The sequence below is a fragment of the Bos mutus genome, chromosome 16 (genome assembly GCF_027580195.1).
Source record: "Bos mutus isolate GX-2022 chromosome 16, NWIPB_WYAK_1.1, whole genome shotgun sequence".
Taxonomy (NCBI): Eukaryota; Metazoa; Chordata; class Mammalia; order Artiodactyla; family Bovidae; genus Bos; species Bos mutus.
This window is the reverse complement of record NC_091632.1, coordinates 47,536,386-47,553,237: the sequence shown is the minus strand read 5'-3', so window position 1 is coordinate 47,553,237 and position 16,852 is coordinate 47,536,386. Positions and strand designations below refer to the sequence as shown.

General features: G+C 39.6%; 1 protein-coding gene across 1 annotated transcript in view; it reads left to right on the top strand.

Moving 5' to 3' along the window:
- The window catches only part of MROH9 (maestro heat like repeat family member 9), a 102,438-nt gene that overhangs the window by 33,736 nt on the left and 51,850 nt on the right, over window positions 1-16,852 (top strand). Inside the window, exons 7-9 of the mRNA XM_005902418.1 lie at window positions 4,425-4,560; window positions 7,940-8,064; window positions 11,252-11,401. Coding sequence (XP_005902480.1) covers window positions 4,425-4,560; window positions 7,940-8,064; window positions 11,252-11,401 — 411 coding nt within the window. The remainder of the gene's footprint in view (window positions 1-4,424; window positions 4,561-7,939; window positions 8,065-11,251; window positions 11,402-16,852) is intronic.

The following is a 16,852-nucleotide window of genomic DNA, read 5'->3' as shown; positions in this document are numbered from 1 at the left end:
GAAAAGACTCACCTCATACAGAAGGATCTACATTGCATCCCATCCTCCTTTACACATACACTATTCCACAGGGAAATGAGTCCATTGGTAGACAAAATGTGAGGACTTATTTCTCAAAACAATTGCAAATTCCCTGAGAAAATCATCTTGGTTCTGTTGTGTAGACATACTTCAGCATGACCCCAGTGTCCCCATTCAGCTACTCTAAAGCCAAGTCGACCAGTTGACAAGTCTTGCTCACATACAAAATCCCACTAGTAGCATCCCATTCTTAAATATGACTAGACAACTGAGATTTGGCAGGCATTTGAGAAAACCCTCAAAATACAATAGCCCCAGGTAAATAAAGAGTACAAAAATGATTATCAAAAATAGATAATTTGGGGTACAGAGGAGTATCTAGTCTCAAAAGGAGTAAAGAGGAAATATTTATATTCCAAAAGGAAACAACAAAAAGTGAATATGGCCTCTGTACTGATTCATCAAGCAGGAATAGATAGGCAATGCCCCAAACTGATGTGAGAACTGAAGTGGAAGTCCATTGTTTAGAGATGGATAAGAAGCAGCTAAATGACTTAGTAAATGTTTGCCTTTGGAAGTTAACACTTGAAACTCTCATAATTCTTATAAGGAATGGAGAGGCCAGAGATGTGCAAAAGAAGGAATCCATTAAGAAAGGGCCAGAAAACTAAGCAGGAGCACTTAGGGACAGAAACAGAGAAGCTACATGTCTCCATATCTTAACTCTTTCTTACTTTCAACACTTTATATAGATTTTCTAAAAAAAAAAAAAAAAAACAGAATTATACTGTATTAAAAATTCCCAAAGTCTTGTGTTTGAGGAGGTGTGACTGAGGTTGGCAGACTTCTGAAAGGACCTGTGCAGGGCATAATCAGTGTGCCCCGAGGTTCAAACAACCGTACTCTTCTCTTTGCCCATACTAGGTCATGTCTCCCCTCCACCTCAAACATGCTATGCAATCTAGACATGGCCACACCTACTCTGCTAGAGACACACATCTAGAAAGACCCTATCTGGCATCATTAGCAGCTTCCTTTACAAAGACACCTGCTCAGAGTTATACATACACGAGTTCATGAGAAGGGATAATCAGAGAGAATGCTCAAGGCAAAAAAACTATATACAAAAAACTCTAGGGCCAATCCCCTGTAAATGCTCCCCAGCTCTAGTGAGATAAACTGTAAGACATACTCACCTGGTTCTAGATACTTTTGCTATAAGCATCTTTACCATAGATATCTTTGTAGTGTAACTAATTGGCCATGAGGCAATTTTTTTTTTCATGAAAAATAAAAGGAGGACATTGAAAAGGTCATTATGAAACTTGAAAATTTAATAACAAAATTTAAAAGACTTTCTTGATAAATGCAACTTAAATACATTTAAAATGTGTGTAAATTCGTGTCAATCCTGCCCCTGCAAAAAAAAAATGGATTTTATTTTGTGGGTGGTACTTAAGCACTTGTCTTTGAAGGTTTTCATTCATAGTATAAGTTTGTTGCTTGTTGATTCATCTCCTTATTCAGCATAGCAATTTTTCTCTTTTTTTGCCAAAATTTCTTCCTTCATTAAGAGAGGCATTGGTTTCTGAGTATTAGAATGCATATTTGTAACAGCTTTATATTGTGTCATAAAAACCTCTTTCCTGTTTTTTGTTCTTGGCATGTTACCACATGTCTATTTGTAGACATTCCAACATTCTATGGAAAATGTAGGTTCACCTCTGAGCCTTTGAGACTCTTAACCTCTTTTTCCTTCAATGTAGCATGTTTCAAAATAAGAAACCAACTCTCGGGGCAAATCATTGTCATCTGTCGGCTCAATAAAGTCATCAATAAATGGGCTAACTGAAATAAAGTCTGACTCATTTCAACGAGTTGAAACCAAAGTGTCAGACCGAACTGTCAACTAATTATTTTATCTTTCACAGCAAAATTGCCTTATCACCAATTAGTCATGTGTTAAAATGTTTGCAGCAGAAATGTATGTGGCAAAAATTTTTATGGTAGAGAAGCTTGTGGCAAAAATACTAGACACATACTCATACTCCTCCATTACCCACAATAGAGAAAAAGAGCACCTTGCCCTTTTTTTTTAATACAATTGCAGTTCTGAAAATCTTGCCATTCAATGGAAAATGAAACTTGGAATGCAAACCAAAAGAGCAGAGTACCCAATGGAAATAAAAGGTTTCTTCCTGGGGCCTGAACAGCGACCTCTACTGTCTGCTTGTAGATTCTCCTAAATCATGTGCTGAGGCTTGTCCAACTCTGTGCCACCCCATGGACTGTAGCCCACCAGGCTTCTCTGTCCATGGAATTTCCCAGGCAAGAATACTGGAGTGGATTGCCATTTCCTACTGCAGGGGATCTTCCCAACCCAAGTATCGAACCTGCGTCTCCTGCATTGACAGATGGATTCTCTACCACTGAGCCACCTAAGGATGGGGGGAGCCCCAGGTATCCTTACAAAGAAGTATAGGCAGAAAGAATCCAAGGAAGACATCCACAGAAGCAAGAGATTATCTTCTCTTCTACTTAGACCACCACTTCCAGCATTCTAACTTGGTTATACGCTTGGCACATGACCTAGGTCACCTCATGTTTTTTCAGGAATGACTCCATATAAGTGTGTGTGTGTGCGCTATGTGTGTGTGAATGTGTGTAAGACTGAGATAGATGTGAGTGAGTCAAGCAACAAGAGAAGGTATATGAGATAAGGGTATATGAGAGTAATACAAAGAAGGAGAAACAGGTCTTGGGATCTCCCTGGAAGGTTGGTTTGACTCTTTTACCACCAACCATTGTTCATTCATCAAAACATCTATCTAGGAAAAGTAATGATTCGTCTTAGAGACAAGAAGATTCTGTAGGCCCACTAGTTGAGCAAACCTACATGTGGGCAGAGTCCTAATTGTTTTTAAAAAATTGGTAATAACACTCACACTTTCAGAAAAGCAAAATGTCTCTTCCATCTCTTCTTCTACATGTCTGCTTCCCTCTCTATTTACGTGTGATCTGACCAAACAAATCAGTCAAGATGTAAACCTAAATATTCGAGAAGCCTATTTGAGAAGCCACAAGGAAGTTGTGTGTGTCTGGGGTGGGGGAAGGTGGGAGGAGAGATACATAAATGTTCTGATAGTAGCTTTCATACCCGAAGCAAATGTACTGAGTTTTTAAAAAAAATTAATTTCCCTGGAAAGAATTAGAGCAATTGTAGGAAGAAAAGTCACACTTCTCCAGTGACTCACTCACAGAGTCATCTGAAGTGTTTCATACATGGAGAAGGAGCATGAAAGTTTTTGGACATTCGCTCCCTTACCCAGTATCCTAAGAATTTGCTACCTACAAATGGGTACCTACTTTATGGAATAGAAACTAACATTAGGTGGAATCTCTAGTATTTCTAAGCACTTTGCTAGGAACTTTCCTTTTTGTCATAAATGTTACCGGCTTAGTTTCCACAATAATGTTACAAGGTAGCATTTGTTATATGCATTTCATAGATGAGAAAATTGAGACTCAGTAACAGAGAAAGGATTTTAATACATAGTTTGTGTACTCTGACACTCAACTGTAACCATATTCAGATACAGTAAGCCCCCCACATATAAATCTTCAAGTTGTGATCATTCAAAGGTGTGAATGCAAATATGCCAGCCATTTCACTGTACTACTGTACTTTTCAAAATACTGTACTGTAAGATTTTAGATGTGATATTTTTGTGGTTTTTTTAATGTATTTGTGTGAAAAGTATTATAAACCTATTACAGTACAGTACTCTATAGCTGATTGTACCTAAGGTAAATTTTTTGGACTTATGAACAAATTGGACTTATGAACACACTCTCAGAACAGAGTATGTTCATATGTGGGGGACTTACTGTGTGTTTGAGTCTGTGTGAGTGTGTGTGTGCATGTGTGTGTGCATATAAGACACAAACATTTAACATTGACTATGCTTAGCAAGCAGAGAAGGCAATGGCACCCCACTCCAGTACTCTTGCCTGGAAAATCCCATGGACGGAGGAGTCTGGTAGGCTGCAGTCCATGGAGTCACTAAGAGTTGGACATGACTGAGCGACTTCACTTTCACTTTTCACTTTCATGCATTGGAGAAGGAAATGGCAACCCACTCCAGTGTTCTTGCCTGGAGAAGCCCAGGGATGGGGGCGCCTGGTGGGCTGCCGTCTATGGGGTCGCACAGAGTCAGACACAACTGAAGCAACTTAGCAGCAGCAGCAGCAGCAGCAGCATGCTTAGCAAGGGCTTCCCTGTGGCTCAGAGGAGCCTGGTGGGCTATAGTGCATGGAGTCGAAAAGAGTCGGACACAACTGAGGGACTTCACTTTCACTTTCACGCTTAGTAAATGCGTCTTTCTGCTTTGTTTGTTCACTAGGCAAGTGTTAATGCTCCATGTTTGGGTGTCCTGGCAGCAGAGTTATCTCTTTTGTGTTCTCATTCTGATCCCTCAATCACACAACAGGCATTTGTGGGAATGTATCACCTCCTCTGCATTGCAAAGATTCAGAGCGGTAAGATTCATCTTTTCTAAGGGTTACGAAGAATCTGTTCCTAATTATTCTACTGTGGGTTCCAAAGAGGTTCTACGTCTGTAGATTTCTAAATCCTGCCCCAAGATCTATAGCTCCATTTATCAAAATGTATTTTTAAATCTTTTTTAGAATTATTTGTAAAATGTTATAGTTGGTTCTTCAATATTTATCCCTAGGTCAGGAATATCGCCTGGAGAAGGGAATGGCAACCCACTCGAGTATTCTTGCCTGGAAAATCCCATGGACAGAGGAGCCTAGTGGGCTATAGTCCATGGGGTCATAAAGAGTCGGACATGACTGAGTGACTTACACTTTCACTTTCATACTTAGATTAGTGTCAGGGTGTTACTGGCAGGGACAGAAATGCTGGGTGGAGGCAGGGAAGAAAGAGAAGAAAAATTACCAATCAGTTCAGTTCAGTTGCTCAGTCATGTCCAACTCTTTGCGAACCCATGAACCGCAGCACGCAGGCCTCCCTGTCCATCACCAACTCCCTGAGTTCACCCAAACCCATGTCCATTGTGTTGGTGATGCTATCCAGCCATCTCATTCTCTGTCGTCCCCTTCTCCTCCTGCCTTCAATCTTTCCCAGCATCAGGGTCTCTTCCAATGAGTCAGTTCTTCACCTCAGGTGGCCAAAGTATTGGAACTTTAGCTTCAGCATCAGGCCTTCCAATGAATATTCAGGATTGATCTCCTTTAGGATGGACTGGTTGGATCTCCTTGCGGTCCAAGGTCAAACTCTCAAGAGTCTTCTCCACACTATGGTTCAAAAGCATCAATTCTTCAGAACTCAGCTTTCTTTACAGTCCAACTCTCACATCCATACATGACCACTGGGAAAACCATATGAGACTCTTAAAAAGCATTCTTTCTGTCTCTAATGGAGCATCAAATAGAATTCTTGCTTCAGGATCTGTGCGGGGTCTTCGCGAGCCTTCCGCAGGCTGGCCTCAGCCCTCCCTGCCCTGCGGTGTCGGTAAAAAAAAAAAAAAAAAGAATTCTTGCTTCAGTGATGGGGAAAAAGATGTAAATAAATGCTGTTTTGGTCTACCTAACAAAGCATGAACGCAAGACCTTATGGTATCAAACTATTTCTAAGTACCTAAATAGAGAACAGATTTGCCTTCCCATAATAAACTGTTTAAAGACAACAGATAACAAAGGACAATGATTCCTGAGAGAAGAGAACAAATGAATAAATAAAGCAGAGTCTACAATTGATTGAGTTTACAACCTAGGTAAGTTTCTAGGCTGCAGCCCAGAAATGAGCAACCCAAGGGTTCCAAGTTGAAGAGACAGATTTGGGAATCCAGAAAGATCAAGATATCTAGAGTTCACATGGCAGAGTACCAGAAAGGAGTGCTCCAGAGATCTGCAGAGAGTCCATTTAACTATTTAGCTATGTAAGGAAACTTCCTGAGGTTTGCAGGGTTAGGGGGTAATACCCAAAATGGTTAAAGAGGTAAAAGCACTGAATTCCAAAAGACTGGGAATGGTGCCCATGCCTATAAGCTAGAATTTGAAACTTCATAATTCACAAGTAATAAAGCAGATTACTCAAAGAGATTTTGTCTCATCAGGAGGAAAAAATTATCCCTGAATTACTTTAGTGCCATTCAGTCCATCTGTGTTAGTTGTTCAGTTGTGTCTGACTCTTTGCAATCCCACAGACTGTAAGCCAGGCTCCTCTGTCCATGAAATTCTCCAGGCAAGTATACTGGAGTGGGTAGCCATTCCCTTCTCCAGGGGGTCTTCTCAACCCAAGAATCGAACCTGAGTCTTCTGCCTTACAGGCCAGAGATTCTTTACCATCTGAGCTATACAGTGTCAGAGGGAATGTGAAATGATACAACTTTGGAAAATAATTTAGCAGTATCCTAAAAAGTCAAACACACATCTACCATATGATCCAGTCATTCTTCAGTCATTCCTCCAGTCATTCCTAAAAGAAATGAAAGCAAATATCCACTCAAAGACTTGTACATGAATGTTGACAGGATCTTTATTTTTAATAGCCAAAAACTGGAAACAACCAAATGTCCACCAAGAGGCAAATGAATACATAGATGATGGTATATACGTACAATGGGGTAGTATTTATCACAGAGAAATCAATCAGCTACTGACAAATACAATAATGTGAATGAATTGCAAATAATTTTGCTGAATGAAAGATGCCAAGCAACAGAAGAGCAGCACATACTAAATTGCTCCACTTACATGAAATTATAAAATACAAATGAAAGAATGCAGATCTGTGTGTATCTTTGAATCAGGAAGTGCTATAGTGTGTATCCAGTAGCAGGTTTGAGCAATTATGAAAGGAAGAAACTTCTGGAGGGAATAAATCTTTTTTATTGCAGTAATACTCTTATGGGCATATACATATATATAACCAGTCCATCCTAAAGGAGACCAGTCCTGGGTGTTCATTGGAAGGACTGATGCTGAAGCTGAAACTCCAGTACTTTGGCCACCTCATGCGAAGAGTTGACTCATTGGAAAAGACTCTGATGCTGGGAGGGATTGGGGGCAGGAGGAGAAGGGGATGACAGAGGATGAGATGGCTGGATGGCATCACCGACTCGATGCCCATGAGTTTGGGTGAACTCTGGGAGTTGGTGATGGACAGGGAGGCCTGGCATGCTGCGATTCATGGGATCGCAAAGAGTCAGACACGACTAAGCAACTTAACTGAACTGAACTGAATATATATATATGTCATTTGTGAAAGTCGCTCAGTCATGTCCTTTTTGAAATACACTCAGACTCTTTGCGACCCCATGAACTGTAGTCCATGGAATTCTCTAGGCCAGAATATTGGAGTGGGTAGCCTTTCCTTTTAAGAACTTACCAAATTATACACTTTAAATATGTTTCATATTGATTATATCTCTACAAAGCTGTTAGCAAATAAAAATTCAGTTAAAATCTACCTCTTCTAGAACTAAAGACATCTGCACGTGAAGCTTATTTGAAAGCTTTTCTCTTTGTTGCTATACCACTCCCTCAGTTCTTTGCAAAATGCCTCCAAGTCTGCTCTTTTACCAATAGACTTTCCAGCTTAGCAGTAGCTCTTCCATTGCACTGAACTATGCATTTGATGGCCGAAATGTACTTGATACTTGGTCATCCTATTAAAATTATATATGTCCTCCACAGAGACTTCTCTTAACACTTTATAAATTCTGGTCATAATATTAATATTTTATGTGACTAAACTTTCAGCAGAGAGTTAAACATTCAGAAAATTTTACATTCCCAGAATTGGGCAGGAAGAGGAAACTAGAAATAGCAATGTTATAGAAGGAACCAGTGGTCAAATGAAAATCTTAAACTTTCTTCCTTAATACAGAGGGTACTGCAAAAAGTAAAAATAAAAAGTATGATAAGCCTGGAAATCATTGTATCCAGCCGTCTTCCTCTGGTACAGAATTTCTACCCAAGAATTTGCAAAAAGACAAAAGTAAAATTGCTCAGGTAACTTAGCTCCCACTTTATCCTATAGCTTTTGTTTCATGTGTAAATTACTTTTAATGGTAACTTATTTCAACAAAATTTATATTAATAGATTTTTTCTCTTTTATTTAAATTAAATTCAGTAAAGCAAAGAGTAAATGATAGAGTATTTGGCTTCTTGATCTTCATCTGTTAATAAGAATTATGCCTATTACTCCAGAACATAGCAATTTACATTATTTACTAGGTAATTCTTACAGAAAGCAAAATGAGGTAAGTGTTTCCTAGTTGTTATGCTTCTTTTTGTTTGGCTAATAAGTTACTAAAGATGGGAAACTTCTGGTTTTCTAGAAAAATTAGTGAAGTCAGCAATTAAGAGGTTTTTCAATGCTATTATAATTTACTCAGCAAACATCAAAATAATTTGGCATATCTTTTAAAAACCTATTAAATTTTAAAAACTTCTTAAGTTTAAGTGATAAACCTTAGTACTAAGTAAGTAATTTCTACATTGACCCAACCTTAGGGAAAATCATGAGACTCTACATCTCTATACACTCTTTCACCTTCTTCAAAGTATATATGCTTATTCATATGCTTGCGAGGTCATCCGGCACAGGTGCCTGAATCATGCTGTCCAACTGACGCTCTTCTAGCTACACAGGAATCAATAGTTCAGCAAAACCGGCTGGAGAGGCCCTTCAGGCTAGCTTATCTCTTGAATTGAAGGGTCTTAGATTTTCTCCTGAAACTACATACATAAAGCATTGTCTTGCCCTCCCACACTGAGGCAGATAGAATTGTGGGAGGCTGTGGAGATATGGAAGCAATACATCTCAAATAATACAATAAAAAAGACCACATAGATACCCTTAAATATGCACCTGCATTATGATGCATCTTTCCAAAATCAAGCATTATTCTTAATCCACCTCCCCTCAGAAGTCACAAGCCTGGTTAACTATAAAGTTTTCTATTTACATGAAGAAACTAAGCATCCATCTAGGTTTACTGGAAAGTCCATCTACATTCTTCCATTCTTAACTCCAGAGCCCTGGAATTGAAATCCTGAGACCCACAATTAGCTAGTGAGCCTAGCACTAGCAGCCTCCTCAGGGTCTGTCTCTTTCAAGTGCTTTATGACGCTTACTATCTCCACTTCCAGCTTGGTGTCCTTTCACCTGACTTCAATGTCCATAAGATTTAGAAATCCTGGATTTGGGGAGGGTGCCCTGGGTCCTTGTGTTCATGACCTCTATTACTCAGTTCCCAACTGTGAGATCAAAACAGGCCTAGGACAGCACTGTGTGCAAGAGCAGTAGCTACAAAATCCGGAGGAAGGGACTTTCAAAGGTAGATTGGGACAGGTAGGTGAGAGAATCTAAAGTTGTAGTAAGGAAACCAACAGGACCATTTACAACAACAAAGTCCAGAGGATGCAAATAGGAGGATACGCATCAAGGTTTTTAGCCAAGAGAGCTAGATCACGTTTTATAAGGGAGTCTATCATTTGATGTACTCTACTGTCATATCTATACCTTTGTTACTGAGTCCAAGTTCATACTACTCAGCACACAATAGGCCAATAAATCAACAGACAAGGTGTTGGGATAAGAAATAGCAACATATTTGGAAAACCAGAAAACCCAAGAAGATGGTTGACTAGTATCCCAAGGAACCATCTTACTGGACTTAGAATTTAAGCTTCTTTTATACTAAAAATGGAGGAGGTGTGGCTGGTTGTTGGAAACTTATGTTTCTGCAGCTGTCCAGGATGGTCTGGTCACAATGCTCCCATAAACCTTCAGAAAGACAACTGTTATTTTCTTTTCTTCAACATTTAACCTCTATATGAATGGAAATGTGTTATACTTTAAAGGTCAAGACTAGGATGCAGAACATTGTTGAGAAAGGGCTAGTGTTTTATTTCAGGCTATAGGCAACACTCTTTTACTATTTGAGATAAAAGTGCAAAGCCAGCATTTCTAATCACAGGTTATGGAGCACAAAGGCTAGAGTTAAAAGAATAGATCCAATATGGAGTCAGGTTTGTTTTTCTCCATTCTACCTTCACATGACAGAAACTTCTAACACTATCTCTAAGTTTCACTAGGAATTGCTCCTTCCACAACTCTTAATAGACACTAAGCTATTTTGTTGAATAAACAAATGTCCCAAAAGAATATCCCCTCTTCAATGATTTTTTTTTAACTCAACATCTTGTACAATCAAATCTGACTTTCTCAAAGTATAGCCAACTATGATATTCTGTTCACCTCACTAAGCCTTAGTGACCATCCTTTATCTTTCTTTCATAGCTTTCCAAAAATACTATACCTCACCTGTCTGCTCAGTAGGAGGGAGCCTGGTGGTCATCAGTTTTCAATTAGACCTCAATCCTTCCCTACTGACCAGAAAGATGTATGCTCCATTCCTTTAACAGGGATGCTGAAAAGCTGTTATTGGCAATATTGAATACTTTCTGTATTTCAGAGAATGGCATGCACACACACACACAAAAGAAGTTTTGTATATATACATATACATTTAGAAAGGGAGAAAATGTGGTTCATTTGTCTTTCTTAACTGAGAGATCCATAGTACTGTGATTTTGTTCGCATTTTATGGTCCATGGATGTTCCTCTAATTTTAAAAAGAGATTGTTTGAATTGCAGTTGTTGTGCCTCAATCATAGACATATTGGCCTTTTTTCTCTTCCCACTTCTTGATGCTTCTCTGAAAAAGAGAAAAATACACACCCTTCAGTGGCCCTTCCTTTCTTATCCTATCCTTTCCTTCATCTTCCACAAATCATGCTTGTTTTGGATCTGAACGAGCTTATTTCCAAAGCTTAAGAACTTCACAATAGTTTTTAGTATTTGAATAGCTGAAATGGGGTTAAGTCAATATTTTATAGTTGCTCTAAATTTTAATGATATGGTTTCCCACTTCTCCCTGGCTTGCCCCAGAGCTGACTTATTCAGGTAAAAATGTTTTAATTGCTTTTAAAATAAGATGAAAAATAGATATGATTAAGTTTGAATGACAGTCATCTTAATACTAACACAGTGTAAAGTGTAATTTTTAATATGTTTAATGGAGGAAGAGGCTGACAACAGCAAAGGTACCTAAAACCCACAAAAATCATGTAGTTGTCTTTGTTGATATAAGTAAGGTGTGAGATCATGATTTTTCTTTTTGGTTTCAGAGTGTAGGAAAAACCTTATTGCCACCCTTGCTGACTGACTTTGTGTGGAGTCTCCTGATGAAACTCTCTGTACCTGATCAATCAATTGCATCTGAGGCAGCAACCATACTGAAACTGACTCTGGAATGCAATGCCCATAAGGTCACCATGGTAAGATATTTCACAATGAGTGGAGGAGTACAGAGTACATTCTCGAATGGGCTTTTTCTGACTTTGTTATATGCCTACTTCTTTTCATATATATTTCTTGTCATTGTTCATTATGTCACTTCAATCAAATGAAGCTTTTTGTATGAAATAGTTCAAGCATGAAGAAAAGTTTCAAAACTAGTGTAATGAACATCCAACCACCAATCATACGAAATTGTAACATTTTGCTATACTTGCTTCAAATTTTAAAGAAATACATTAACAACAATAAAATAGTACAACTATAATTGAAATACCCTGTGTAACCATTAAGGACAGTTTTAAGAGCCCTCAGTTTGCTGTAGGGCTGGCCACATATTTGTGGGTCCCAGTGCAAACTAAAATGTAGGACTTCTTATTCAAAACATAGAAAAAAGTAGTATTAAATGTACAAACGTATGAAGCTCCGCCTCCTCAATTTATCATGGGGTTATTTTCTAATTAAAAAAAAAAAAACTAAAATTTTAAAGTTTTAGCATGAATTCTGCAGCCCACCTTTATATTGTGCAATGCCAGTTATAAATGCAAATGTAAGACCACACAACTTAACAAAATACTACAATTCCTATTTCATAGCTTATTCATGCATATGCATTTTATTCTTGCCAAAAGAGTTATAAACACTACACAAAACTAACTTAATTGTCTTTATTCAACTTCTTGTCATTCACACATTCTTTAACACTCTCTATCACCATCTTACTCATGAATAAGGAAAGATCGGAAGGAAAACAATTTATGGATTGCCACATCTTTCTCTTTCCTCTGTTGTCATTTTCAGCCTAATTGACTGAAGCATCAATAAATGCTTATCTTATACCAGTTTTGATTTCCCCCTACACACTAATGTAGCCACTGGAATTCTATGGCCTTAGGGCATTGTGAATGCTACCTCTGAAAGAGGCTACTGACTCACATTCTTGGGCCCATCTGGTGGCGGCTCAGTTGGTAAAGAATCCACCTGCAATGCAGGAGACCTGGGTTCAATCCCTGGGTTGGGAAGATTCCCTGGAGAAGAGAACAGCTACCCACCCGAGTATTCTGGGTTGGAGAATTCCATGAACTGTATAGTCCATGGGTTTGCAGAGTCAGACATGACTGAGAGGCTTTCACTGACTCACATATTGTACTTATCTCCTCCATGTACACGCAGGCTCCACTGTCCTTTGGGACTTTATTTAAAAACACAAGCTAAAGGGAAAACTTATTAAAAATTCAATATAGTGACAGCAGAGGTTTAAACAAACTGATGGACCTTCAGCATATGGGACCTTATGCAGTTGCATAGGTCATATGCCCATTAAACCAGCTCTGATGGAGACATAAGGGCTGACCTCCCAATTCCCTCTCTTGACATAGCAGTGTTACGTGATTATAGATAAACTGAGTGCTTGCACACAAATTCAGAGAGCAGGAAAAAGGAAGTAATGCTTCTTACAAACTCCCATGCTAATATAGTCAGGAGCATTCCAAAAGGCAAGCAGAGCAAAGGCAAGCAGAGCATTCCAAAAGGCAAAGCAGAGCAAGCTTGAGGGCAACAGTCATTTCCTTAACAAAATAAAGTTCTCCTCTCATGCAGTGAGGAAAGGAATCTAGGTAAAGCCATATCAGGTCATAGAGAGGAAGAGAAGCCAAATAGAAAACTAGATGTGTAAAATTAAACTGTTCTACAAAAATCATTAACTAGGGAGAAAAAATGAACAAACCGGGGTTTAGCAATTTATTTCCCCAGCTCCCACAAAGAACTGAATTACTGAATACAGTGGATTCTTGAACAGGGTTAGGTTCTAAAGTCAGTTATAAGGAAAAATTGCATTAAAATTTTCCTGAAAACTCCTAAATTTCAAATATAGTTTGTGGGCTTACAATTTCTAAATAATCTAATCCAGCACATCCTTCCTCGAGGATTGAAAAAAAATCATCTTTTCTACAATTGAACATACAGTAACATAGCTGGCTCGTTTTAGAGGCATGCTGAATTTATAGTAGTAGGGGGAGGATGAGAAGAAAAAGCTCCAAACCTAATAGTTAAGAGATCTGTGGAGAATAACAATGGTTTATGTCTTCCATCTCATGTTCATCTTGGTAGGATGAATATTTTACAGTAAACACTTGTTTAGAGTAAAGGGTTGAATGTATGCTAAGTTGCTTCAGTCAATTCCAACTCTGCAATCCAATGGATTGTAGCCTGCTGGGCTCCTCTGTCCATAGGATTCTCCAAGCAATTATACTGGAATGGGTTGCCATGCCCTCCTCCAGGGGAATCTTCCCAATCCCAGGATTGAACCTGTGTCTCCTGAGACTCCTGCATTGCAGGTGGATTCTTCACTGCTGAGTTGCCAGGGAAGCCCCAGAGTAAAGGGTTGTACACAGATAATTCAATTGTACATAAGGAAACTGCAATGGAATATAAATTTACATCAACCAACTTTTCAGCTTATAACCTCTGAGAATCATTTTTGAAATAAGAAGTGAGGTGAGGTGGGTAGATTAAGCTTGATGTTGAATATACAACCTTTGGTTTGAGAAGAATTCCAGGTCTAGCTAAAACTCATTTAAAAGTGAAGAGCGGTTGGAGACAAGACAGTGGAGTAGAGGGACCTGAGTTTGCCTCTTCTCACAAATGCACCAAAATCACAACTAACCTCTGAACAACCATTGGCAAAAAGGACTGGACCATACCAAAAAAGATATTCTACATCAAAGACACAAAGAAGAAACCACAATGAAACAGTAGGAGGGGCACAGTAGTGATATAATCAAATCCCATAGCACTCAGGTGGGTAACCCACAAACCTGAAAATAATAATGTCACAGAAGCTCTCCCAGAAGTGAGAGCTCTGAGTCTCATGCCAGGCTCCCCAGCTTAGGGGACCAGCATTAGGAGAAGGAGTCTTCAGAGTATTTGGCTTTGAATATCAGTAAGGCTTGACTGCAGGAGGTCTGCAAGACTAAGAGAAACAGAGACATCACTCTTGGAAGGCACACACAAGTTCTTGTGTGTAAGAGGATCCAGGATAAAAGTAGTTATTTCATAGAAGCCTGGGCCAGAACTACCTGCTGGTCTTGGAGGGTTTCCTGAGAAGGCAAGGAGAAGCTCTCGCTCTCTCTGGGGTCATAAAAGCTGGTGGTGGACATATTGGGGAGTGTTCATCTACATGAGTAAAATATCTTGTTTGGGTCTTTGGCACCAAGACCTGGCCCCATGCAACAGCCTGTAGGCTTCAGTGCTGGGGCCATTCAGGTCAAACAACAGAGTGGGAACACAGCCACACCCATCAGCAGACAGGCTGCCTAAAGACTTCCTGAGCCCACAGCCACCAACAGATACACCCCTTGACACGTTCCTGTCCGCAAGAGAACCATGACCCATTTCTACCCACCAGAGGGCAGGCACCTACTTCTCCCTCCAGGAAGCCAGCACAAGCCTCTAATCCAGCCTCCCCCACCAGGGGTCAGACATTAGACTAAGAAAATCATAATTCCACAGCCTGCAGATCTGAGTGTGCAAACACAGGTCAGAAACTACCCTGGGGCCAGTTAGTTCCTGGCCATTGGGTAATAAGAGGAAAATGTACTGCTGTGATACATAGGACATCCCCTACAGAGGGCCACTTCTCCAAGGTCAAGAAACATAACTAACCTACTACATGCATAAAAATACAAAGAGAAATTTAGAAAAAAGACCGAGAAATAGATGGCAAAGAAATGTTCCAGACAAAGGAACAAGCTAAAACTTCAGAAGGACAACTAAGTGAAATGAAGTGGAAAAAGGCAATCTATCCAAGAAAGGAGTTCAGAATAATGAACATAAAGATGATTCAAGAACTTGGGAAAAGAATGGATTCACAGAACAAGAAGTCACAAGAAGTTTTTATCAAGAATACAATCAGTTTAGTTCAGTTCAGTCACTCAGTTGTGTCCGACTCTTTGCAACCCCATGGACTGCAGCACGCCAGGCTTCCCTGTCCATCACCAACTCCTGGAGCATGTTCAAACTCATGTCCATCAAGTTAGTGATGCTATCCAACCAACTCATCTTCTGTCATCCCCTTCTCCTCCTGCCTTCAATCTTGCCCAGCATCAGGATCTTTTCTAATGAGTCAGTTCTTCACATCAGGTGGCCAAACTATTGGAGCTCCAGTTTCAGCATCAGTCCTTCCAATGAATATTCAGGACTGATTTCCTTTAGGATTGACTGGTTTGGTCTCCTGGCAGTCCAGGGGACTCTCAATAGTCTTCTCCAACAACACAGTTCAAAAGCATCAATTCTTCAGTGCTCAATTTCTTGAGTACTTTCAATCTCTTTGAAGCCCAATTTCTTTGGGCTTCCCTGGTGGCTCAAATAGTAAATAATCCACCTGCAATGTGGGAGACCTGAGTTCAATCCCTGGGTTAGGAAGATCCCCTGGAAAAAGGAAAGGTTACCCACTCCAGTATTCTTGCCTGGATAATTCCATGGGCAAAGGAGCCTAGTGGGCCACAGTCCATGGGGTTGCAAAGAGTCAGACACAACTGAGTGACTTTCACTTCACTTCATGTGCACACGTGTGTGTGTGTGTGTGTGTGTGTATACAACTTGTGTTTCAAGAATACAATGCTGCTGCTGCTAAGTCGCTTCAGTCATGTCCGACTCCGTGCGACCCCATAGACAGCAGCCCAACCAGGCTTCCCCATCCCTGGGATTCTCAAGGCAAGAACACTGGAGTGGGTTGCCATTTCCTTCTCCAATGCATGAAAGTGAAGAGTGAAAGTGAAGTCGCTCAGTCGTGTACGACTCTTAGCAACCCCATGGACTGTAGCCCACCAGGCTCCTCCATCCATGGGATTTTCCAGGCAAAAGTACTGGAGTGGGGTGCCATTGCTTTCTCCGCAAGAATACAATAACTGAAACGAAAAATACACTCAAAGGAATTAAGGGTGGAATATGTGAGGCATAATGAATCAGTGAGTTGGAAAACAAAATATTGGAAATGACTGCTGCAGAACAGAATAAAGAAAATAGAACGAAAAGGAGTGAGGACAGTTTAAGAGACAACTGGGTCAAATACACCAACATTCACATTATAGATGTCCCAGAAGTAGAACAGGGAGAGAAAGAAGCTGAGAAAATATTTGAAAAGATAACAGCTGAAAATATCCCTAACACAGGAAAGGAAACAATCACCTAAATTCAAGAAGCACAGAGAATCCCATACAGGACTAATCCAAGCAAGAACATGCAGAGATACACTGTAATCAAATTGACAAAACTTAAACACAGAGAAAACATTAAAAGCAACAAATAACATAACAAAGAAATTCCCAAATAGTTATCAGTTGATTTGTTAGCAGAAACTGTAGACCAAGAGGGAGTGGAATAATATATTTAAAGTGATAAAAGAGAAATAATCTCATTCAGATTTGATAGAT